Source organism: Ascidia mentula, chromosome 5 (genome assembly GCF_947561715.1).
Source record: "Ascidia mentula chromosome 5, kaAscMent1.1, whole genome shotgun sequence".
NCBI classification, from domain to species: Eukaryota; Metazoa; Chordata; class Ascidiacea; order Phlebobranchia; family Ascidiidae; genus Ascidia; species Ascidia mentula.
The window spans coordinates 20,214,688-20,241,227 of NC_138570.1; the positions used below are offsets into that span (position 1 = coordinate 20,214,688).

Genomic DNA, 26,540 nt, shown 5'->3' on the forward strand with positions numbered 1-26,540 from the left:
GAGCGCGCGTTCTGTTTCTCCATTACGAGTCTTTATTAAACAAATCGTAAACCAGGTGAAGCCAGAGGTCATGTCCTTCATGGAACAACATGTTAGGGATATATGGATACTATTCCAATTCGTTTTCTGCCAAATTGCCGGAAATCTGGCTGCAATTTAACTCAAATTTAAAATTCCGAAGAAAAGAGCCTGCTGACCCTTATTACAAAAAATGGATAAGTTTTCTATTTTTTAGATGTCTCAGCCCATTTCTTTTCTTCTCTTAATTTTCGTAAATCTGTTTTTGAAGAAAGCTCACAAGCCTGTGTTAAACCCTGATTAAAGATCAATTTAATTATTTAACTGTTTTAAACAGACCACAACACCCGAATTTTTTAAATGTTTGCTCAATAGTGCCACAAAGCGGTAGCGTCCACAGTCGCCTGCGCAACGATAACTGGGTTACAGAGGTCACAATGTCACAAACAGGGTGAAAGGAGTGTGCTGGAGTCCCAACGAAATATCCTTGTGTTTTTTTACATAAATAAGTTTATTCAGACTTTCTTAGTTTTTTTCAAGTTTTAAAGAGTTGCTAGATTAATCTGTACTGAGGTTTTGTTTTGTAGTTTAAGCTTGGATTAAAGAAATGATTTCTGTGAGCTGCATTTATGTTTATTTACAGTGAAAAGGTTTCAAACACTGAAAAGGTTTAAAAAATTGTGACAAGTTGCTGCATTTGTTTTCGAAAGAAAGACACTGCCGACAAACATCATGACGGACACAGAAAGCAAGAGAAGAATGACTACAACAATTTCAGAATCTGGTTCAAAAGTTGACCAACAGAAAGCAGGTCTAATGCATTATTCTCTCCTTTGTTGCATAAAATTGAATTGGAAGTTACTAAAATCAATTAGGCCTTAAACTAAACCTTAGTTTTATTGGGAATGTATCATGCATAGTGACTTTTTAATTAAAGTAACTAAAATATAATTTTTATTTTTTTTTTTTTAAGTAATTTGCAAATGCTATTTTAGGCACTAACAAGATATTAACCTTGAATCAGATTTCTCACAGCACATATCAGCACCAGGAGCAACCATAGCTGGTAGCATTGCCGGAGTTCAAGGTGATGTCAATCAACCAACAATAATAAACAACTACAATACACCAGGTATATTTGTCAACTGATCAATGCACTGTAAACTACTGCAACATAAAATGGTACATTCTGTTTATGTTCACATTTAATTTTTGCAATAAAACTTTTTAACCTTTGCACCAACATACCGTTTCATTTTATACATAACGATATTATACCCTTAAAGTCAAATTAGTGTGAATTTTTGCAGGTCCATCAAACGAAGATGACCAAGCAGATGAAAGTAAGCTGTTGTATCCTCTTTACTGCATTTAAAATATTCAGATAATGTCTGACAATAATGCCCGAATGCTTCCATATGATAATGTCTAGTGAGCCATAATTACTTGTCTCTAGTTACCGTATTTTACGGACCATAAGGCGCAACTTAAATCCTTTTTTTCCTCATAAATTGATCGTGCGCCTTATAAGCCGGTGCGCCTAATGTATGGATCAAGTAGTGCTTTATTGCCTACACTCAAAACCAGTACCGGTACTATTATAAATAAACCACCGTCTTACACAATAAACTACGGTAAAAGCAACTAGCAACTGTGATATTCATACTATTGAGACTTGCTTACATTTATTACGTAACAAGTTTTTGTTTAATGAGCTTTATACGGTATAACCCATACTCCTTAAAATACCTTGCGTTCTATAGCCCGGTGCGCCTTATGTATGAACAAAAAACTAATCAAAGGAATTTATTGACAGTGCGCCTTATAATCGGGTGCGCTTTATGGTCCGTAAAATACGGTATATTTCTGTCTGCAGACAAAAAGCAGCAAGAAGCCATTCAAATCATCAAACTTGAACAGGATAAAATTAAGTCTGTCACACCTCTTTCTGGTTTAAATGAAGAAGGAATCCCAGATGTTTGTCCACAGCTGGAGAAACGTGATTTCTACCAAGGTATTGATACCAAGACAGGTGAAGAGTTTGTGCCATCAACAATAAGGTACAATGAAAATAAAGTTAAAGGAGAGCGTATAACTTTTGATGAACTGCTTTCCACAATCGAAAGTGGTGATCAGTTTCTTGCCATTATTGGCGCAGCTGGTGCAGGGAAATCCACTTTGTCCAAGAAACTTTTGAGAAAAAACAAAGATGGGTATTTGGTGTTACACCTAAGTTTCATGAATATAGATTATGGAGATGAAAAACTCACACTTCAAGAACTCCTACTTGATAGGCAGTTTCCAGATGTTAAGCAAACTGACCTTGATGCTGCATTTAAATGGATGAAACAAAACCAAGAAAAATGTGTTTTGGTATTTGATGGTCTGGACCAGGCAACATGGTCATTAGAAAATGTGAAGCGAATTAATACAGATTATAAAACTCGGTTCACAGTTCAACAGCTTGTTGCTAATCTCTGCAGCAAAACCCTGTTCAAAAAATCATCATTGATCTTTACATCACGTCCTCATTCACTGCTTTCCATTCCTGTGGGACTTCGTCCAAAACCCACTATATATATCCGTGACCTTACTACAGAAAACACGAAGAAGCTATTTGATTTCTTTGCTGGAGAAAAGGCAAACGAACTGTGGGAAAAACTTAAAGAAACTCCAGAAATGCTAGACTTTTGTCACAATCCATTACTTTTGCAGTTTGCTGTGTATGCTGGTTTGTTTGGTGACAAAAACTGTTTTGGCACAATTACAAGCTTATTTGATGTAGTTTTGCAACAACTCGATGCATCCGAGCATTCTAAGGGTAGTATACACTTTTTGAGAGAAGCACTTGGCAGAATGGCATATAATGGAATGACTCGTAAAACTGTTGTATTTACCCACCAAGAACTCTCAAATGTGGGCCTGGAGTATCTTAAAGTACAAGATGTTATAATAAAACTACCAAAATTTTCGTGGTTTTCAGAAAGAAAAGTTTTCAATGTTGCAGCTTCTTGTTTTTTCTTTGTTCACCAAATGATTCAGGAATTTTCTGCTGCTTCGTACATTTCCTTGTTCATGCCAGATGAAGACTTCGACAAATTCCTTGATACATTGGTTGGAGAAGAACACTGGAACATGACGCGACGATTTGTTTGTGGCCTCTTGCTTGGAAAGGAAAGTTGTAAGTACATTCCTTAATCTGTATATTTTGTGTCATAAGGTTTGCAGGCTTGGCTGGATCAGCCACTTTTTCCTGACAAGTCGGAGCAAAATTTGAAAAATCAAGCTCCCGGTGAGGTTTGAACTCACGACCCTGGGCTGACCAGGCCCAACGTTCTACCAACTGAGCTATATGAGCTCAGTGGTTTCACGGGGTATATTGTGGCGAACAACTTGCCAGGCAACATTCACATACACGTAGGGGATCTCTACCACCGTATCAGATAACGCAGTAATATTTCATGCAATGGCATGATCGCCCAACTGCACAGTTCCTTGCTTGGCGATACTGCCAATCATGCCATTGCATGAAATATTAGTGGTATAGATCTCCTGTAGCTCAGTTGGTAGAGCGTTGGTTGGCCCATGGTCATGAGTTCAAACCTCACCGGGAGCTTGATTTTTCAAATTTTGCTCCGACTTGTCAGGAAAAAGTGGCTGATCCAGCTAGGCTGCAATGCCTGGGCTGCCAAGCCTGAAAACACAATATTCGCGATACGTTACCTGTGATCGCCAAGCAAGGACCTGCGCAGTGGGGCGATCATGCCATTGCATGAAATGTTACTGCGTTTTGTGTCATAATTTCTTTTTTGCTTACAGCTTCAAGAAGTGACAATACTGAAACCAACTTGGACCCTGGATGTGCTACTAGTTCCGCTAGCAAGATGACATTCCCCAGCATTCCACAAAAAGGTTTTGTTGCATTTGATGTTGCCAGTTAAGCTGTTAAGGTCAAGTAACTGAAAATATTTCAAAAACTTGCAAAACTGGACCAAAACTAAATGCCAACGTAACTTCAATGTGAGTCTAGCAGGCCACAAGTTGGAGTAAACCAATCAAATCTGCTTTTTGTTATTCTCATGTATCGGTCATTGCCTTGCCTTCATAACATTACAAAAATACGCAGTCGCGTATGCTATTTGAATTGACATATTTATACTCAACAATTTCACAGCACTGCGGTTAGTTTTGCACTGCGTTTTTTAACACAGCACATGGTAACGCAAAGCTTCTACAAATAATGGCTGTGTTTGTAAAAATATATGTGAGTGCAAATAATTCGTGCAACCAAATACATTTTTACAATTTCCATTGCAAATGTTGGTCTTTCTTGTTTTCCAGACAAAAGTGCGAAATTATTGGATGCGCTTTCAAGATATCTTCAATCTCAACCCTTGCAATACGATCTACTGAGTGAGTATATGATATAAATGCCAACAGTTTAATGCGTGTTTGTAAACATTACATTTATTTATGTAACAATGGGCTGGTCTGTTACGTCACACAGTCATTGTTTGAACCGAACACTCAGTGCAGTTTTTTATCAGTTGTTAAAAAATGTCGTAAAGGAAGGTCGTGTTTATTTCTTTCGTAATATTTTGTGATAATTTAAACGTTTTATATTGGATTGATTTGTTGGTTCTTGTGTTGATTAAATCCGACTTAAACGTGGGGAATTCTGTGCAAGAATAAAGTAAGTTTTATTTTAAGTGATTTTATTAAAACTGGAAACCAGACATCTGCTTTTTTAATAAACTTTCCTGTTTTGTTTCAGATTTATTTCTGGATTTGAAGGAAATCCAAAAACTCCATCTAAAAATATTCGCCGGGTTTTGTCCTCGGGAGTTGAATTTTCCCTCAACCCGACTTCACCCAATCCTTGAGGTTTTGTCGGAATTTTTACCAAAAGTTACAAGAAACGATTTGGGGCTGGGGCTGTTTGGTTGCGACCTGAACTCCGAAGATTTAACGATTATTTGTGAAGCAATAAAAAGAATGAAATACGGGGTTTGTTCGGTTTTTGTTTATTTTCTGAATAAGTTTTTATTTGAATAAAAGCATTTTTTACCAAAGTTTTCGATTTTAAGAAAAATGACATAAAATATTTTTATTGTAGTTTAGGGAATAATTTTTGTTTGTATATTTTTTACTCTTTTCCAGTTTTAATATTTGTTTATTCCTGGTTTAAAGAGCATCAAAACATTTCCTACAAACAATATTTATATTTTAAATAGTTGGAATGTCTCGACCTGGGTAGAAACGACTTTCATCGAAGAGAAGATGTCGAAAAAATTTGTGGGATTTTACCGAAGGTTGGGAGGTGGTTGGTTCTGCGTTACTGCGAATTGGATCCGGATTCGATTAAGATGGTGGAGGACGCACTTGAGAATATGAGAGTTCCTGTGAGGATTTAATTTAAAAGATTTATTTGTAAATATTAATAAAATCAAAACTTTTGTGACTTTTCAGCCGGAAGTTGTGGGTTTGGATGAAGATGAACAGTCCCTCCCCACCTTCGATTTTGACTCCAGTGGTTCGGATTCGAGTGATTCTGACTCCAGTGGTTCGGATTGAAGCAGAAGCTCAACACAAAAACTACCTCATGTTCCTCATAATTATTCGTTTTTTTCGTGATTCCTCAAAAATAAATAAATTTAACAAAAACAAAACTTCCACCATTTTGTTTTCTTCCGCAGCGGTCACCAAGACCGAAACTTTAACGATGCCGGTAGGGTTTTTTTAAACGAATAGAAATAAAATTAGGATTGAACACCGGGCCGATTTGTTTGGCAATTAAAATACGTGCAGTTTTAAAAACAAAGATTTAAACTTTTGATTTAAAGATTTAATATTTTAGTTAATATCTGTTTGCAAATTTAGCACGTAACGACCAACCAATAGATGCGCGAATTTGATAAGTTTTCCAACTTCTGTCATTTCGTCAAAATTGTTTTTTTAAAACAAAATTAAATATCATGTTCGAATAAACACAAATTGAAAAGATATCACAAAATCAAGACAGCTAATGACAAGCAACGAATTAACAATTAGAAAAACGTGATTCAGGCTTGGAAAGAGTAATTTAACGTATCCTTTGTAATTTAGTTCACTGGAATCGCAGCTAGGGCAATAAAGGAGTCTGGGCCTAGGCTACTTTTTCCGGTAGATACTCTAACATGTCACGAACGGACGATGGGGATTTCCCCGGCTCTTGCGTAGCTACTTAAACTTGCGTTTTCACGAGACTATAAGCAATAGTACAACTCCAATATTAGGTTGATTATAGCACAAACCTTATTACACACAAAGAGCGTCATGTTTTTTTGCGGGATTTGTTTATAGGCCATGAATTTCGACACTATAGGACATGTGTGCCATTGTCTATCAGCACGTGGTGAACGAAACGTTTCGTTTATGTAAGATATTTCGTTTGTTTTTAAAATGCCTCCTGGGCAATGCCTTATTAGCTATTTTAGTTCGGAAAGAATGATATTTCCAACAAACATGTCCAAAACGCTGGTTTAACCATGCCATGGATGAACCAAGGAAATCGACCGTTCATGAGGTGGTTAGAATATCTACCACTTTTTTCCGACAAGTCGGAGAGAGATATGCAAAATAACCCCACCTGCTGGTAAGTTTCAAACTAAAGGCTATGGGTTAACCAGGCCCAACACTTTACCTACTGAGCTACGCGATTTCAGAGATTTGAAGGTAGTTTAATATGGTCAACATACACTGGTGAGTCAGCACACAACTTTACTAACGATCTACACATCTCTACTACTAATCACACCACGCAGAAATGTATCATGATATCATATGTGAAGGTTGGCTAGTGCAGATGAGGTTGCCAAGTAGGGGTTTTCACAGTAGAGCGATCCTGTCTAGTTCCTGTGTTAGTAATTCGTACAACCATAAACAACCATGTATTTGCCTGCGGTCGAGTCCAAACATCAGCTTGCATTCATTTTTATTGGTTTTACAGACAGTAATATCTGCATGTTAAAGGGATATCGTTTTTCTGACATTGTTTTATCCAAGGTGCCACACAGTTGGAATGTCCCCCGAAGCTACAGCCTTGACAATATGTGTAGAGTCCGCGCACTTGAAGCTGACAGTAGAAACACGTGACTGGTTTGTTTTTGTGTTCCGCATCAATGCGTCTGTCACATGACCAGGGGTTACTCTGGGGCATTCGTCGTTGGCAGACTTGGCATCCCAGGGTGAAAGTTGAAGAGGATGAGAGAGATTGGATTGCAGGAACTCGGCTCAGTTTTACAACCTGAACGAAAATTATTTTCATCAACAAATGCGAAAAATAGTTTAATCTGTTGATGTCATGGTGCAAGTTTCAAACTAAAAGTAATTGTATTGGTATTGGCATAACATAATATAAAAACTAAATAATTAACAAGAAAAGAATTAACTGTGAATTGAACAAAACATATAGTAGTTATTCCACCTGAGCATGTTGTATCCATAACCTGTTCTTTGCCAACAAATCAAGGTAGGAGTTTTGCCAATGATCAACTGTTTCCACATCAATAGGAAGGTTATATGTGGATGGATAGGATGACATTGCAAGCAGCATACACACTGGACTTTGCACATCATTCATTTCAGCAAAAAATCTGCAAATACATTGCATACAATGCATGTAACATACTGAAAACTGGAAATTCAACACCAGAACTATTTTTTGGTGAATAAACATTATTGAAGGTTATGTGGGTCATGGATGGCAACATTAGAGAGAAGAACATTTATGTGAAGACTTTTTATCTATGTACCAGCAGTTGGCAGAATATTTTATCTCATTGTCAGATAAGCGTTAGTTCGGTTGTTTCAAAAATATGCTGTTGATGAATCGTTGGGTTTCTTTGTCAATTTCAAAAATACGATGTTTTGAACTGCACAAACTCACTCTAATTGCTGACAGGCAATCTCTTCTTTAATTGAATCGAGTGGAGCCGGCCAGAGAGTGGGACACACACTGATGACTCCATCTGAGATGTTAAGCTCCTCATCAGCAGGAGATGTTGAAGAAGAAGAATCCATCTCCTTGGTAACGACCTTCTCATGCCACCTCCCACCGTGAGCAGTCAGGATTCGTTTTTCAGATTCATTTTCAATATTCATTCCAGTAGGTGCATCTATTCGACCAAACTTTGAGATCGCGTCCAGTTCGATGTCCTGAAAAAGACAGGAGATTGTTTCTTACATCTTTCATTACTTAGGGTGTGGTGCAACCTTAAAACTGTGTTCACAGCAACCCTATGTTTAGCAACACAAAACACTGTGGCCTATCTATCTATATATATCGATCACACCTCTCTCTGTTGGAACGCTTCAGTTGGAACGAGATATTCGTGCTCAGACAAAAACTCAGCTTCTGATGTTATTCCACCATAACCAAACCTAAATCATTAAACTAGATTACAGATTATAATTTCCACTACATCAATTTTGGACATCTTGGTGTTTAATAGTAGATAACACCCTGAATTCTGTTGTGGATGCAGCAACAGGAAAGCATGATAATATATTCTTTTAGTAGTTTTTGCACAATTGTGTTGCAACAAACTTTGCATGATTTTATATTTGAGAATAATATCTCTAAACTACCCAGGGTCATCATCTGTCATGTAGAGATCAGGTTCTGATTGTCGTCCTCGAGCGATATCAGTGAGATAATCTTCTACCTCAAGCCTTCCATCATCAGAACGTTGATCAGCTTCCCCACCATGGTTTGCTGAACCATTCAATGCATGTGAACCATGCAGTTCATCCTACAGCAAACACAAACCAGTCATTGTGTGTAGAAGCAATCTTTATAACATTTATATCCAACGACTAGTGATAATCAATATTTACCATGTTTTGTTATGAACAAATGCTGGTTTAACGTTAGAAAATCATTTTGTTTTTCAAACATCAAACCATGGTCACAAGAATCCTTCGATTCCACCCCAAAAAACCATGGCATAATTATATCTATTCCTACAACTGTCTGCATACCATGCATTTCGCAACTATTTATGAGGTGAAGATCTGTAACAATTGTTTATTCAGTAGCACATATTACGTCACTAAAACCACCTTACCTTTTTCACAGTGAGTGAGTGCCTTTTGTTTTTTGCCTCTGCTTTTTCCAGCTTTTCTGAAACTTCAGGTTGTGATTTGTTCAAATGAATCTCTTTGTCGAAAAACACTCCAAGCAATTTCCACGTCCGAGCAACATTACAGAATCCACCTTTCAAAGCAACATCAGAGTTGTGCGAGCAAAGCTCTTCGAAAGTCATTTTTGTCCCACTTCCATCTAAAACATAGTTTTTCGCCACAAACTAAATTGGTTAAAGAGTTAATTGCTCTACAACAAAGTCTGTCATAGTTGGATAATCATCAAAGTCAGAACTTGGTTTTAAATCAGACTTGGTGCTTGAAAATATTCTGAACTTTGATCTGGAATTAAGAAAGTTGTTTTGTCTTTGAAATGCAACTGGCGAAGAAGGACTGGAAATACTCAAACCGTCCAAATCAATCACGTCTTTTGATCAAGTTTTCCATCCAAATATTGTTGGTAATTTTGAAGCAGAACCAGTGGGACTCTGTGCCCTGGGTGTTGATGCTGTGGCTTGACTTGCGAGGGCGATATGACCACATGAGCTGATGGCAAGTCCAATACTCACGGCCTGCTTAGCTGGACAAGAAGCGTCAAGTAATGAATGCATCATGAGACGGCCATCTTTCGAACATGACAAAATAAAATTTGGATCTGACTTTTTCCAAACTATTCCAGAGGGTGATCCTTAAAATATGTTCAGTTCATTGTTTAAACAGTAAATTAATCAAAAAACAAATGGTTGTTTGATACAACTACAATTATAATTCATACCTGGAAATGAGCAAATGGGACATATTTCCTATGCAGATGCCAAATGTTCACGCTGAATTCAAGCATCATAGATATAGTAGCAAGTTGCTCTGGATGGTGGGGTCTCCATTTAACCGAAGCTACGGACGACATGGTTGGAACATTGTTTATTTCTTTCTCCCTGTTGTTTTCAATCGACCAAACCTGGAATGTGACAATTGGAAACATTGGAAAACAATATTTAACACTGACAATGATTAGATCCGTTACCAGCAATGACACGAAAAGCACCTTTCTCACGCCCTCCAGTGCAAAAACAGAGTTGAAAACTTATTCGTGTTATTACAATCACCCACCTTAACCATATTATCACGCCCTCCAGTGGCAAGAGTCATTTTGTGATCTGGTTCCGGGTGCCAGTCGAGAGTATACACAGATCCCTTGTGTGCGATAAACTGGTGAACGTAACCTGTAGGTCGCCTGTAATCCCATATCTAGTAACAACAACAACAAAAATTAACATGAAAACTTTTGGTGCAATATTCTAATTTGCTCTCACTAAAATGCTGAGTTTGCATTTAAACTGAGAACATTTTTAGTATCACAAGCACTGGTTTACTGTTTCACTGCATTTATATTTACCAAAAGGACAGACCAAATATTTCATAAAAACTTACATTTTAAATTGGTTTTATATGTTAGAACAGTGTGGTCCAACTAAATTTCGTCGCAGGCCATAACAAACCGTTAGTTTATCCCACAGGCCATTGTACATACGGAATTACGGATCGAAATTGCTATTACACGAATAGCACAACTCAATTTTTAATAAATGCGATTTGTGGTCGAGCAGCTTCTTTTAACGAAAGGGGTCATGTAAACAGGAATTTGGTTGTGGCCATGCAAAGACAATTGTACAAAGTTGTGTTTCAAGTCAGGTTACAATTCTCGGGCAAACGAAAATTAGATCACGGGCCAAAATTGGCCCGCGGGCCTGTAGTTGGACCACGCTGTGTTAGAATATAACAGTGAGGTGATTTTAACAAAAATCAATTTAATGTGAGATTCCTTGAGTCGGTTTGAGTTGTTTTATTTATTCCATGACATCCATGTGTTTCTGGCATTATTATTTTATTATATTTCTATGATAACATGTTTACAACACGACTGCATTAAATATCCAGATTCAGTCGAAAATTGGCTGCAGGTATTTTTATGAAAATTAGCACACCCCTAAAACTTACTTGTACATAACCATTATCGAAGCTAGCAGCAAAAAAAAAATATTCATGAGGATTGAACTGAACACTTCTCACGCCATCAGCTTTGCTTTGAAACGTGTAGGTACTTTCCCTTCTCCACAAATCAAACAGCTTCATCGTTCCGTCCTTAAAAAACAAATGATGCAGTGTTGCTTCTAAGCTTGTGATTTGAATAAACACATAAAATATATTTTTATAAACTTTACACTTCGCTTTGACTTGTTTGCAGCCAAAAGTAAAATAACACTTATAATACAGAAAATTTGTAACAGAAAAATGTACGTGCTCCTGTAAGACGTGTTACAAGTTACATTGAGCACCAAACTAAACTTTATCGATCAAGATTTGTGATTGCGAAAAAGTCTTGTGTCACATAAAAATGCAAATTTGAACAAACTTGTCTTACGCTCTTGACAGGTCCCATCTATGTAAGAAACTCATTTTTATTTAAAAACCATACATATATATAACACCTGTGATGCACCCGCGCGAGCCTTATCTGTGACGTCGGTCAGGTCAGCTCCTTATATTGATGGAGCTCTACCAATCGCGTCAGTCAAACTGATGATGACAAAAGTTTTTGTCGAAACGTCTTTAACATGACAGTGTTAATAACAATATGGGCCAGTCTATTCATACTCAGCATTATGAGAAAACCTGTGAGTTGTGTTTCATACCTGTGATCCACTTAGCAAAAGATTTCCTTCCGAGTTGTGAAACGACACTTTGGTGACCGTGCGACGATGTTCAGACAATATAGCGAGCTTCTTCTCACGACCAGGAGTGTTTAAATCCCAAGCTACAACCGCTTCATTAGTAGCAGCAGTTGCGATCAAATTTTCATCCACGGGACTCCAACCCACGTCAGAACAACTCATGTTCAAACCCTGAAATGAAAAAACAAAACATTTTAACTAATTGTGTATGTGTGAACTAATAATGCTGATGAACAGCAATTGTAATCACATGAAAAATTAGGTTAAGCATGCAGCCACAGGTAAAAGCTAATTTGATTTCAATAACTTATGCTGTATTATTTTGTTGGGTGGTAGATGGCTATGGCCAGTCATGAGTAAAAAAAAATACCAATATGCCTTCCTTAAAAATACAACAGCAATTGCAAAAACATACACTTATAACATGAAACGAAACACAATCAGCACTATCAAAAACAGTGGCACACATTAATTCCATCGGAGCACACCTGTTTTCTTCCAACATGAAGATTAAGGTGCTCGCTGAAACCATTAACCTCATCAACATGATAAATTTTCAACAGAGACCTTCCAGCGATGACCACTTTACTGTTGTCCTTACTGAGGCAAAGTGCATTCACTGCTGTTCCAACATCTATTGAAACGGCTTTGTTTCTCTTCATAATTTCAAGTTTTCCGATGAAATATGCTGTGTTTTATATTTAATATCACTTCCACAACACGTAAGCACTTTGGTTTACAGAAGACAAGGTCATGAAATTTATTGTATATTTAAAGAACAACACACTGGCTCTGTTTGCCTTTGTAAATTTTTGATAAAATTACACAATAACAACAATTATTCCAATCCGACCCAGAAAAACCATTTAAGCGCAGATGCAAAGGTGATTTTTCACAGATAAGGAAACCTGCTTACGGTTAACTACGTAAGTACTGTAGCAGCAAGTTCTTAAACAAACTAATTCCCGAGAAAATGTAAACAAAACAAATTCGTCTCTTGCACGCTTCAGTGATTTTCCAACACGAACAGCGATTTTATCCTCGCAACCAGAACATTAACTTTTCTAATGTTGATTGCTGACTTGCAATAATCAACTAATTTTTTGCATACACAAAATAAACAGATTGAATAAAGTTGATATACATTTTGCATGAACGAGCAATATCCTATATTACAAATATTCGGTTGGAAGCCAACAATTTATTGTAGTAAAGCTACTCGATTTCTACAAAAAATTAAGTTAAATATGCATATGTCTAACTTTGTCAAACATTCTTTACTAAGTACACACGATGCAATTATGAGTAAAAAAATGTTACATCAGTGGAAGAATCTGGGATGTTCACAGTTTTATAAATCTCACAAAACGTGTCACTTCAAAAGGGAATGCAAGAACATAAAAAAGCAGCATCTAACAATCTTTCACATAATACAGGAAGCATACAAATTTTCACAGTGAAATATTTACAAACTACACGAACTTGTCGCGCAACTGCATACAATGTTTTGAACCTGACAAGAAAAACAGGAAACTGTTGTTCTAAAATAAGTAAAACTTGGGAACAGAAAATTTTTATTTCTTTGTAGAAACTTTTCTGTTGGCCGGGGAAATCGAACGTGCTCTCATCGTCCGGTGAGCAGCTCTGAAAAAATCCACATTTCAGTGTTCCTGTATTTTAACGTACACTACGAGGCATTTCCTACCCGTTAACATGTAAGGTGTTTCCCCTCGTTTGCGCTGTTTGAGGTCTTGACGGCCCTGAATAAACAAAGGTTAATATTTTTATGATTGAAATAAACCCCAGAACTTTTGCTGCATGAAAACATGTGTCTAAGCTCAGTAGAAATGTACGTTAACACAAATTGTAACGAACTTACTCCTCTTTTCTTTAACAATCGGCAAAGCGATGGTCGCCTGTCGTTTAAACTCGGCTACAAACTCATCAGACACTTTTCCATCTTCACCCAAATTGTCCGTAAGAGTGACGTAAAGGCCTTCAGTCGCTCTACATGACGTCATCAACTCTCTGCTCGCCGTTCGGTTGAAAGATAAATATCCTAAAAATGTCATCATAAAGTTTAAACCACGTGGAAATAGATAAATGTCAATATAATACATAAGGTAATAGGGAAACCAAGTGCATGTTTTCCTAAACAATCTCACGTTATTTTGTCACCCGAAAACTCCATAGAAATCATATATAGACAGCTAACCTAATGCCTGGGCAGCAGTTTGTCGAACCAACAGATTCTCCGACTTCACTTTACCAAGAAGTTTCTCCACAGCGCCGCAAGTGACGATGGCTTCAGGAACGCCCGCCCTTGTGTGGGCGAGTGACGCAAGATAATCCGCTGTAATACGTCATCATTACGTCATCTTTCTTTCATGTGAAACTACAGTTTTTTTGGTAGTTTTAAAAATCGGATCCTTGCACCAAAACAAATCCTCAAACGTTATGAGGCTCAAACCACCCAAGCGTGAAATCCGTTGTTGTTGTTGTTGGATTCGGTTGAATGCGAACATGGTTAGTGCGGATACTGCTTGTAATTTCACCGCCTTAGAAAGAACAAAACAATTGTTAGTAAAAATTACTTCCAATTCGTTCACACATAAACTATGCACACGCAATTAACTTTATCGCCAATTATTTGTACGTAAATTTCAATAGAAAGTAAATACCCTGGCTTAAAGCAAGCTTCGCAGATTCAACAGGAGTTGTGGGAAACAAGTAGTAGAGGTGGGGATTACCCACCCGGTACTATATATTGAGCATTCTTTATTACATCACAAAGGTTTTACAACAAACCCACCATACTGGGCGAGTTGCAGACTTGCAGAATAATTTCGAATCCGAATCCGTCCAATTCGTTCAGTTTGTCTTCGTTCTCCTGACAACCGCTAACAAGACACGATAAACAATGGAAAAGATCGACCTTTAGAACAAACATCTTTTGTTTAATCGCGACTCTATGACGTAATTTCTGGCATCGCGTCACCTGCATCTTCTCGTCACGTGACGTTTACCACACTCTGTTGACCAGCAGCTCAATGGCGCCCTCTTCGGCAATTGTGAGTTGAGAGTTATTGTTGTTTATGTGGGCTACACCTGGACCGATGTGAAAATAAAGTGAAATAATAATGAACAAATTTATCAAAAACAAACTTTAGGAAATTCACCGATTTTACAAACACAAAATATTGCATTCTGAACGAAACCAATATTTTCTAATTGCTAAAAACCAACAGAAGACGTTCAAGCTCCCTCTAATGCTTTAGAAAACAAAAAAGCTTCACGCGCAGCCATTGTCGTTATTATAATACCTGGAAAGTACGTTACAGAGAAAGGAAAAATTGTCACGCACCAATGCACATCTTGTTAATAGCGTCCAGTGTTCCCATGACGACTTTCCGACTGGTTTTCACCAACCTGAGCAACCGGATGAGCGGAGGGATAGTGTTGTCACGTGACAAACGCGCCTGACTCGATGAACTTTTCCAGCTCCATGCTGCCACCGCCTGGCAACCTACAAACGAGTCAATACATTCCAGCCATTGACATCATAAAATCGTTTTGCTAAAATACTCCGCGAAGAATCTGTTTAGCGACAACTTCCACTGATTGGGATCTTGTGTTTCCTGAACTCATTTTGTTTTACCGACATACACTGTTTTATTTTTAATATTATTCGTTTGTTTTATTTCAAATATCAGAAATAAAACAACTTTTTACCGATCAACTGAAGCGTGTCGGATTTGCTGAGTAACATGTCAATGATTTGACCCGTCCCGATTCTGCGAGCAATTGCTCTCTGCTGCTCAGGGTGGTGACCGGCCAACGACCACAGTGCGCATGCGCCGCGTTCCTTCACCTCATCCGACCAAATCTGTTACGAACAGTTGATGGAAATCTTTACATTGGGCTGATTAATGTTTTTTTGCAAAATGGAAAGGAAAAATCAAAAAATGTCGTAAAAGAGTTCCACTAAAAGTCACAAGGTTTCAATGAGAAATTTCTTTAAACTTGACAAACTTGATTTTTGTAACTTCATTTTCTACTTACTTGAAACAGACGACACAGAGCGGTCGGAGCTTCTTCTAACGACGCCTCGTGTTGGGCTCCCTGGTTCCCTCTAGTGATACATCCAACAGCAAGCGCAGCTTTCATCTGAGCGGGAATGCAATGTCCTCGCAATATCGCCACCAGCGGCGCCAACACTCCGATTTGAACAAACTCGTTCTGTGTAAAATCTTTGGTTAAATTTTTAACTTTCTGACATTCAGGAAACAACAAAAAAGACCAATTTTAATATTTCAGTAAATCTTTTGCAAAAATAACACCGGCCAAACAAAATGATTACTGCAGGCAATAGAAACAACGACTTCACTTCTTGACTGAAAATATTCAGTTCTTCAACAGGTGCAAAACCCCACAAGTGTGGATTAATATTTAGGTCACAATTCACAACAAGCTTCATCCCCACACCCGTTATACCTGGTTGTCCTGGTTGTCATCGCAAACAGCGGCAATCGCGTCAGCAGTCGCCGTCTGAAGCGAATCGTCCTTCACCGTGAGAAAATCAACCAGGAACCCGGAAGCTCCACACTCCATAATTCTCCGCTGGATGTCGCCCGCACCACTCGTGTCTCCCCGACAGAGTGAAGCCAGGGTGTTGATGACGTTGACAAGCACATCCACAACCTGGAACAGTACAAGCTGGAAAGTTACAATTACCTTAAATCCCATGGGAAGTATACGACGGACGTGAGGCATCGGTTTTAAACCAACTGCAATAAATTTAATCCAGAATTCCCCTGTTATTTCTGACTCACGTCAACGTGGAGTTCAACTAACGGCCGGATACCACCATGTGCGGCGATGCGTGACGCGTTGTCATCCACGTGAGCGAGATCCGAGAGAACGACGGAGGAACGCGATTGAATCTCGCATCTCTCATCCGTAGATTCCAGATCCTGGTGCTCCGGATCAAGATCGTGGGATGCCATGGGTTTTAACAGAGAAATAAGAGCTGCGAAAAATAGTCCCCGATTTAAAAGAAACAAGTCTGACCAATCGACGGCATATTCAATATATTTTACACTTAACTTAATCAAATGCTGTACGATAAGCAGACATTGCACAAATTACATAATTTTTACGCAAAGTTACTGCAGACATGAACAGAAAACGTGGGTTTCCGAGTCAGACACACAATTTCTCTTACGTTTTTACGTGATTTTCAAAAAAATACTGAACAGGTATTCAACTACGATTTCTATCCTGACAAAAGTGAAATATTAACCACGTGACTTAACACCTACTTGGAATCGCGCCAGCGTTCGCAATCTCAACTCTAACGTCATCCTGTTCCGACATGAGGCAAATAACAGAACAAGCGAGTGATCTTAAGGGAGAAGTCGTCTCGTCTTCCAAATCCTTCCCTAAACCTTCAACACAAATGTTCACTGAGTCCTCGACCACAAAATTCGATGGTTTGGGATTTCTGGAGTTACAACTTGGACTCCAACCACAAACACACACTCAGTGCATCCGCGTAAAGATTTAACGAAGCTTATTGCGGGAATAAAAACGTTGCAGCGACATTTAGCAGCAAACAACACACGTCTTTTAGTGAGTGCCAGTCAGGTTTAGTGGGTGTTTCGACCATTAGGTCTCATCCATAGGCGCCGAACACGGGTATGCCGGGTATGCCTCGCATACCCGGACGAAAATCTCGGGTATGCCGCATACCCGAAAATCTGACCAACGTTCGTCATGCTGCTGTTTTGGAGTTTCTCTTTGTCATTTGAAAAAGGCTCTTTGTTTAATATTCAATGCGGTCTTACCGCACATAAACATGCGTTCATTTGGAAAAGTACTTTGCGTTGCGTGAAGTTCGTAAACTACAAGCCTTAACATAGTCTCACGCCCAACCCTTTCTAGCGCCAAGAAAGATATTTTGCATTTGATGACGTCATAAAATGACGCAATATAATTTGGCATACCCGACAAAATTTTAAAGTCGGCGCCTATGGTCTCATCCGTGCAACTTTTGGGGCCAGTGACGAAACATCCGGGCGAACACCACGCACAGTCGCCGGGATAGCTTTAAATTTAATTTATCCGACGAAAAACATGTGCCCACATTGACCACAGTTAAAAACGAACCAGAATCAAGGGACATGGTTCCTGACTTGGGTCTTCTTCTTGCGCTCCGGAGCAAATTAACAAGAGGAGGAACTGCATCAGCCTCCAACAGAGGGCGCCAGTAAGTCGGTGTGCGATGAAGCAGAACCTCGAGGCAACGAAGCGAAGCGTCTTGGCGGGAAACGAATCGGAATTCCAGCATTTCTTAAATAGAGAATTTGTTTTTTGTGAGGTTGCGATAATGTTAGGGAATAATAAATAAATAAATTGTCACATTTTCCACACACAGAGTTTCCGACTTATTTCGAAAATAAACAAAATTTTCTCAAAATTACAACATCAACCGATGGAACCAAAGTTCCTTAAAGAGTCATCCGCCCTGCTAATAAATTCACAAATACATACGCATATACGCAAAAAGCATCTTCAGCGTAATTTCAGTACGTAATCCTGGTGCTATTACGCAACAATGACGTCACTCACCAACCAAAGATGGCCACACGTTTAAACTTTCCTCGTCATCACCATCCTTCCTCCCCTCCAAACTAATCAAATATTTGATGACGTCAGTGTGGTAACTGAGGGCTGCTCTTTGCACGGGACCGTCATTGTTGATGTCACGCGATCGCACGGTGGCGCCAGACTTGATGAGAAATTTGAGGCAATCGAGCGCTCCACTTGAGGCAGCAACGAGCAGTGGTGTAGCGTTGTCCCTGTTTCAACAACGTTGGTGAAGGCGCTCGACGTTATATTAAGCACAAAAAGCCTGATCGGAATTCATGGCAAGGAGAGTCAGGGTTCGAACCCCGGTGTGGTAAAAAATCAGCAGCTGTTTTTCATTAAATTCCCATTTTCGTGACGTATTTGTTTCATTGATGACGAAATTAGCAGTGGTTGGATACCGGGTTAGTTTAAATAAGTGCATATACACAGGGATGAGTCAGACCTAACCCGAATATCGTACGTGGAATGCGCTCCACTCAGATTGTAACAACGTCGCTAGGAATCACACACCTGTTTATATAATAATGTCACTGTTTCTTTTGAGACCAATTAGAATTGATGACGCAACTCTAGCAATATATGATACATGTGCGGCAAGTTGAAAGTAAAAATAAACTAGGTTGATATATACTGGTTAGTACAGTAATTATGGATGTGTGTTAGATCTGCGGATACATGCACGCACTGTTTCAATTTATAAAGTCTTATCAGTGCAGCTGGTGACTGTGGCACTGGGGCAGCTTGGATACTGTCAGGGACACAGATTTTAACTTCGTGGTGTCTGTGGTGTAAGTGTGCATGGTAGTCTACAAGGTAGCCCAGTGCCACAGTCACACCAAACTGCACTTATGAGACCTTATAGGATAAAATATTGTGTGCAAGTGTCTGCAGTTCTCATGGATTATTATGGCTCTTTACTGCTTGTAAGGAAGAAACACATTTAGTGCTTGTTTTGTATTTGGACCGATTCTGTTTGAAGTCAGAACACTGCACTTCATAATAGATTTAAAGTATAAGCGGGTTTAGTGCATTTTTGAAACCTTATTTTGATAACCCAACCCCCGTTTTGCCATTATTTTGCAAACATATATATCTTATATGCACGTCTTATGCCCGCGACAGATCCCAGTATGGAAACTCGTTATCACACGATCATCTCAAATCCACCAACCTGTGATCCACTCAGCAAAACATTTCCATGAGAGTTGTGACACTTTCGTGACCGTGTGACCAACATTCAGACAATATAGCAAGCCAGGAGTGTTTAAATCCCAAGCTACAACTGCTTCATTAGTAGCAGCAGTTGCGGTCAAGTTTAAATCCACAGGACTCCAACCCATGTCAACTCATGTTTAAGCCCTGAAATGCTAATTATGTGTTAGGACAAACATGCTGATGACCAGAAACTGTGATCATGTCAAATGTTAGGTTCAGTTAATTATGTCAACTATATGATTTCATTGGGTGATGACTAGCAACATGTTACAACACAAACTTGTTGATGTTTTTTGTTTAAACAAACATTTGCCTGAACACTCAGGGCTATAGGGTGAGAAATTCTTACCACAAACAAATCAAAGTTTGGGTCAACTTCTGACATTGTAAATGCAAGTTGAATTATAACCACAATTACTTTAATCAATATCACAGCTTTGTTTTCACCCCAAACTTATTGTATATATTTTTTTTATTTTTTTGTTTTTGACTTCATTTTAACACATACCGCAGGTTCAAGTATTTTCCCATGGATCATCATGAGATCACAAACAAAATAACAGAAATTTGTCGTGTCAGACTTACCAGAAGCAGTGTTTTTACAAACTATTTGGGCAGTCGGTTGGGATTTGAGAACTGCAACTAAATCATTAAACGAAGTTGGTCGGATCCATGAAGTTCCACCATTAAATAATTCAAGCCTGGTTGCTTTTTGTTGCACTAACTTTCGTTACTTGCATTTTAAATGACAGAACTCCTTTTCAAGATCCTAAGAAACAAAAACTGTTAAAAATTTCTAGAGATACAATGTTGTTTAATTAAAGTATTTGTTGGTCACAGAAAAGGAATCAGAAAGTTTGTACACTTTATTGCATGTTGTACCTCAATGTCTGAACATTTTTCCAGCAGTTTTGGGTCAGCATCTGTTGCAGAAGATTTCATTGCATCAAGTATGGGACGATATCCTGTACAAGACAAATGTCTCCATCAAAACTATCTTTGCTCGGTTGGAGTTGGATCTTCTGATAAAAGGCTAAAAAGATGGGAGGGTTACTTTATGGTTTTATTGGCAACTCCATATAAACGTGTATATACTACAATGATTTAATATAATAAGCACAGTTGTGTTTGAAAGGCCAGAAAAACATACTCTGAATAACCCACCACAAATTTTCTGTGTATTCTAATTTATAAACGAACCTGTACATATTTATGACGAAGCCAGGAGTGCAATAACCACACTGTGAACCATCGAACTCAGCTACACGAGTTTGTATTGCATTGTAGTCATCTCTTCGTGACCCAAGTCCTTCCACAGTTGTTACTCTGCACCCGTCCACTGAAGCAAGCAGGCTGAGGCACTTAATACATTTGTCAATACATAAATTTTTTTTAATATGCATTTTTATGTCAAACACAGTAAAATTAGTTAATGAACAGGAAGCATCTGCATATCAGTTATGATTAAACAACAAACCAAGACATAGAATTTAACTTTGAACATTCACCGAGTTTACAGCTTCTATCTTTCCAGGAGTTTTCTCCATGGCAACCATGCAACATCCACATCCACTCCCTCATAACACATCACTTTTGTTCCAGTGAGTCCTGGTTGTGATCGGAGCCATGAGTTCAGGCTCATCATGGGATCCACATCATCAACTGAACAAAGCAAACAGGTTTACAACAACTAATAATTTCTACTTCTATCTTTAACAAATATGTCCAAATTTTTTGTGTTATCTGTTGCCAACAACTAAAATTAACTAAATAAAAATGCATTAAAAAGCTAAAAAAAGAAATGCAGAAGATTTTTGCACATAAGCTTCAACAAACCTGTATACAGTTGTCCATTTGCATGGAATGATATTGAGGTACTTGTCACTGTACCAAGTATAAACACCTAAAGTGGATGAATAGAAAGTTTTGTCCCATGTATTCAAGAAATTCCTACAAAATCTTGTTGACAAAAAATGCACCATCGGTTTTGTATTAAAATTAATAACCTTTTACAACGGGGTTGAGAGATAAAATATAAAAAAAGACAAACCACAGCAATTAATTCATGGATGGATCCCGGATTGGAAAGTTTGTTTTTTTGAGCGGATTTTGTTTTTGGCGATCGTTAATTGTGCAGACGATCACAACATTTTTTCGTATGTTAGTGCATTACAGACAACTATGGAAAGCAAGTAGAAGTTACAGAGTTGTTCGTAATAATTACAGTGTCAAATAAAAATATAAGTAAAGTGATCGAAAAAGTGGTCAAATATGAAATACTGCCAAATGCAAAAACTGCCTGCAAGAATTTGTCAGAAACAACCAATCTGGGGGCTTACCTATCTAACAACTAATTCTGAAACAGACCACACAAAAACATGATGATAAATCTTAATATAAATTTAAAATTAACGTGAAAACAAACTTTCGCAGGTCTGGTAATACACAAAAGCTTTCACAGCATTGGAATTAAACTCCGCTGGTGAACTCTCTGCGACGCTTAGCTGAAAAGTCATCATTCATTTGTTTTTCTGAGTTTCCATTTTTTCCTAAAAACGTGACTTGGCACTGGACAGATAGGGGATTTCCCAATGTGTTAAAATAATGACGTCGTGTTTTTTTGATGATCAGAAAAGGTTGTGCTTCAGGGCCCGTTTTCTGACGCCATAAAAATTTAGGGATTTTTGTAAGGCCATAATTTCATCTGTTTTTTTTCAATATCAATACATTTTCCAAACAGAAATAAAAAAGAATTTTGTGTCCTAAGATTGCGGAACCTTCCCTTAACGCGAAACATAGACTGTACGTTTCAAGTTACGCCTCAACTACTATGCAAAATGTAACGGTTACGACCCACTGAAACTAAACACACCCTCTCCTCGCAACCAGCATTCAGTTGTTAAGTGTGTAGTAGTTTGCTGATTCACTGAAGATTTGTAAGGGTTAGTATTTGTTACTAAGATTGTTTTTTTACTGACTTCGCGAGCAATCGGTAAAGAAAACCCGAAACTCTGGCTTATTGTGAGTTGGGCAGGGGTCTACTTTCATATTGAACTGAGAAAACGTTATGCGGAAACGTTTTGTAGAAAATGTTGATTTTTCGTATTTGTGTTACGCTTCTTACACCAAACGCTTTCCAAGGTCCTCAGGACGCTGCATTACCGGCTCACCACAAGCCTGTTCCAGCACAACGGTTTTCCCAACAGATTAAATATTGTTCATAACACTTTAAAATACAAGCAGGCGAATAACGATCTACAAAGCAGCCTGGCAGTCCTCTTTCAGAGTCTCGCGTTAGTCCCGTTTCTATCTTTTATATCACTCGTCATTGGCCCAACGGTGTCACGTGAGAGAGAGGGAGTTAGCGCTGCGATATAAAATCAACGTACGGTGACTGGTGCGTTCGAGACAATTAAGTGAATTAAAATATAAATTAACATAAAAACATTTAATTAAGTAGGTGGAAGGTTTAAGAAAAAGAGGTGAAAAAACGTGGCGTAAATGAATACGTGATATAATAAAGCGTGAAAACTTGGAAAGAAAACGTCAAACGAGTGATCGCAGGTTCTTTTGCGCTACATTTGTGGAGTTAACTTTTAAGATAACCAGTTATCTGCAGACAGTTGTGCACACGGTTTCGATCTATAAGATCTCATCAGTGCAGCAGAACAGGAGATGACTGACGACGGTCTGGTCGACCAACAATCCACACAGACACTATTTGAGTTGTATGTGGAGGTTAAATATAAACATCACATTTTATGATTATATTTGCGATCAATCAACTCACCAACGTTGAAATTCAAGGATGTAATTCAATGGTTCTCAAACTGTTCGTCGGGACGCCCTGGTGCATTCATTTCAATTTCCAAAAGCGTCGGGTAAATTTAATCCCAGCCTTTCACAATAATCAGTGCGTCACAAGTACTGTGAATATCTCCAAATGCGTCGCACTGGAATATGTTCATTTACTTATTTGTTTCCACACCGAGATTCGAACCCACGACATCCTGTGGACAAATCCCGATCGCTTTTTTTGTTTGTATGACTCGGGTGCTTTAACCGAAGTTTTCATTCGATGTGCTCTCCAGCGACACCTATCTAATCAGCCACAGTCATTTCTCATGACGTAACAGCAGTCGGTTTCGCTTTGCAATCAATTGTTTTAATCGCGCAGCGTTAAAATGAGTTGAAAGCGAGAAGTTGGTAAATCATGTGTGACGTCAAGCAAGTAGTCATGGTGAAGACTCATAGTTTTATGTACGGTTGTGTATGCGTACAAATCTGTATTTGAACAAGAATTTGTATGTTAAATCTTATATGTTACTCACAGCAGTAGTTGATTAAATTATTCCAGCAAGTACTTAGTTATTTATTACAACAATTAAAGTTAATTAGCTAATCAAAAACATTGATTTCTTTATCAAGTGTAGTCACCACGTATTGTATACTGTTGGAATGTGACTGCAGCGTATATACAGAAACTTATACGCAGCAAAATGATGTAACCCATAGTATATCCTGGCGTTGAAATGGTGATAACTTATCATATACCGTTATCATGTTAATACATACTGGCATTTTTATGTAGGCATAACTTTTTTATTTCAACGTGCTGAGCCTGAACAATGTTTGGCGATCTTGATGATGACGTAGATCAAGTATGGAATGAGTGGATCGCAAAATACAGTAAGTTTATTCCTGGTTTCCACCAAATTGCTTCAATAAGTTTTCATTCTTAATTTACACCCAATTAACATTTATAGTTATATGTTGCAGTTATTTCGATGGTTTGCAGATAAACAATATTTAAACGAGGACGAACTTCGTGAAAGAAAAAGTATTTGGGAAAGAAGTTTAGCTGAAGTGAAAGAACACAATGAAGATTTCAAGACTGGAAAGTTCACATACAGGATTTCACTAACACAGTTCAGTGATCTGGTAAAAAAACAACACATGTCCAAATCAACGCAGTAATGTTTCATACAATGGTGGCTGACACAGCTAGACTGCAATACCTGGGCTGCGAAACCTGTTAACCTAATGATTTCCAACTAAGTTTTGAGTAAACGTTTGTTTAAATACATTTCAACACAGAAAAACGATGAACTCCCATGGATGGACGATCGGAATGTGGCAGAATGTTACAGACCACCCTTGTTATTCGGAGCATCGAATCTGGGTGAAGAATGTCAAGAAACTGACCCAGATGTTGGCATTGAGGGACCCAACCCTAAAAGTTTTGACTGGAGGGTCAAGGGTTGTGTAACACCCATGCAAGACCAAGGAACTGAGTTACCCGCTTGCTGGATATTAAGTGCAGTAAGCGTTCGTTACAAATGCCTAACTGGTATAACTACCGTGATATAAATATGCAGGTAGCAGCCGATGAATCTCATCACAAGAGAAACAATGGAGAATTGGTCAAACTTTCTGAACAACAATTAGCTGATTGTGACGAAAAGGGTGGAGGAACAGGAGATCTGGAATGGGCGTTTGATTACATTCGAAGGAATGGACTCGTTTTTTAACATGAATATCCGTTCATTGGCAAGGTTGATTTAACGAAAATCCATTTTTAATGTTAAACAACAATTGGATCTTCAGTGTGCTTTTTACCTCATAACATACTTCCCATAGACGTCCATTACTAAAGTACCTTGTAGATTGCCAGAGTTATAACGTAACCACCACTAAACTACTGGTTTCTGCAAATGAGAGTTTAATTGGATCCTCCGGGTACTAGCTAGTTTCGAGAAACCAAACATAAAAATCAGCAAACATTTCCGCTCGCGCAACGCTTTTTAGATAGAACAATAATAATCTAAATTTACGACAAGGTCTTCAGCATTTATATTCGACAACTTAACATAATACATCATGATTTGGCGAAAATATGTGTACGACAATTAGTGCTGTTACATTGGACATTTTTCTTTGTTGCTATAGTCTTTAAACTTCTTACAAATAATTTAAAATTACTCAAATTTCCAATATTTGCTCAGTTGGGGAGTTGGTGAAAATGATTCAGGTTACAAGATCGAGACAACAATTGTTTTGTTTCTGGACAAGCAGTTTATCCTGTTGGCGTGGGTTGCTACTCACCAGAGGAAAGCCAGACCACAGTTAAATAATGTCAATGAATTAAGAAGACTAAAAACGTAGCGGACTCTTATATAAAATAGTTATTTTGACTAAAATAGTAAAATAGTTGTGTCCGATTAGTCCGACCACACTTTGTGAAATGCTTGTTACGTAACTACGTAACCTAGCAACCAAAATAACAAAAACCTTGGTTACACACAAAAAAAGAAATAATAGATATAGTTTCCCTTGGCATATTGTTTACACGTAATATTGTTGTCATGTAATTTTCTGGTCATTGTTTGTTGGTCGTTTCCATGGCGCCAGTTTTCCTGTGTAAAGTTTAACCCGGTTTTCCAGTATCTGAATGTCTTCTGTTAAATGCTTGCTGTGAACAATACTTTTTTCAGAACCCCTACACCGTCACGCCTCTCTCTAGTATATAAAGTGTGCTTTTATCAGTCTCAGCCTTTACTACTTAACCTAATAGTCTCCGCTTTATGTGTTAACTCTGTATGCTTACATACCGATAGTGTATTTGTTAATGCGTGTGTCTAATTCTTTGACTAACTTTTTATCAATGTAGTTTTAATGAAGTAATAAAGATGTATTTAGTGTAATTCTCTGTGTTACATCTTGTTTGCCAGTAATTGCCGATTTCTATGAATGAGCATTTTTCTTTGCACTAATGTGTGTTGCAATATCATACGGTCTGTG

At 38.1% G+C, this 26,540-nt stretch overlaps 2 protein-coding genes, 1 long non-coding RNA gene and 2 pseudogenes across 4 annotated transcripts in view; 3 read left to right on the plus strand and 2 right to left on the minus strand.

Moving 5' to 3' along the window:
• Nucleotides 1–670: 670 nt before the first annotated feature.
• LOC145901485 (protein NLRC3-like) overlaps nt 671–26,540 on the plus strand; it is a 62,702-nt gene continuing 36,832 nt past the window's right edge. Inside the window, exon 1 of the mRNA XM_082989184.1 lies at nt 671–686. The gene's annotated coding sequence lies outside the window, so the exon portion shown is untranslated. The remainder of the gene's footprint in view (nt 687–26,540) is intronic.
• Nucleotides 4,811–5,606, plus strand: LOC145901486 (uncharacterized). The gene is made up of 3 exons (XR_014402526.1): nt 4,811–5,025; nt 5,253–5,420; nt 5,488–5,606. It is a non-coding gene; the product is annotated as an uncharacterized LOC145901486 (long non-coding RNA).
• Nucleotides 6,799–13,220, minus strand: LOC145902473 (GATOR2 complex protein WDR24-like; annotated as a pseudogene). Its single transcript, XR_014402610.1, has 11 exons — nt 12,362–13,220; nt 11,835–12,044; nt 11,140–11,283; nt 10,252–10,389; nt 9,910–10,099; nt 9,126–9,832; nt 8,647–8,810; nt 8,352–8,439; nt 7,946–8,214; nt 7,484–7,652; nt 6,799–7,303 (listed from the first exon to the last, which is right to left on the minus strand). The product of XR_014402610.1 is annotated as a GATOR2 complex protein WDR24-like (transcript).
• LOC145903183 (ankyrin and armadillo repeat-containing protein-like) lies at nt 13,575–22,255 on the minus strand (annotated as a pseudogene).
• On the plus strand, nt 24,368–25,270 carry LOC145903184 (procathepsin L-like). Its single transcript, XM_082991254.1, has 4 exons — nt 24,368–24,428; nt 24,538–24,680; nt 24,837–25,061; nt 25,118–25,270. The coding sequence occupies exons 1-4, from the start codon at nt 24,368–24,370 to the stop codon at nt 25,268–25,270; spliced, it is 582 nt and encodes a 193-aa protein (XP_082847380.1).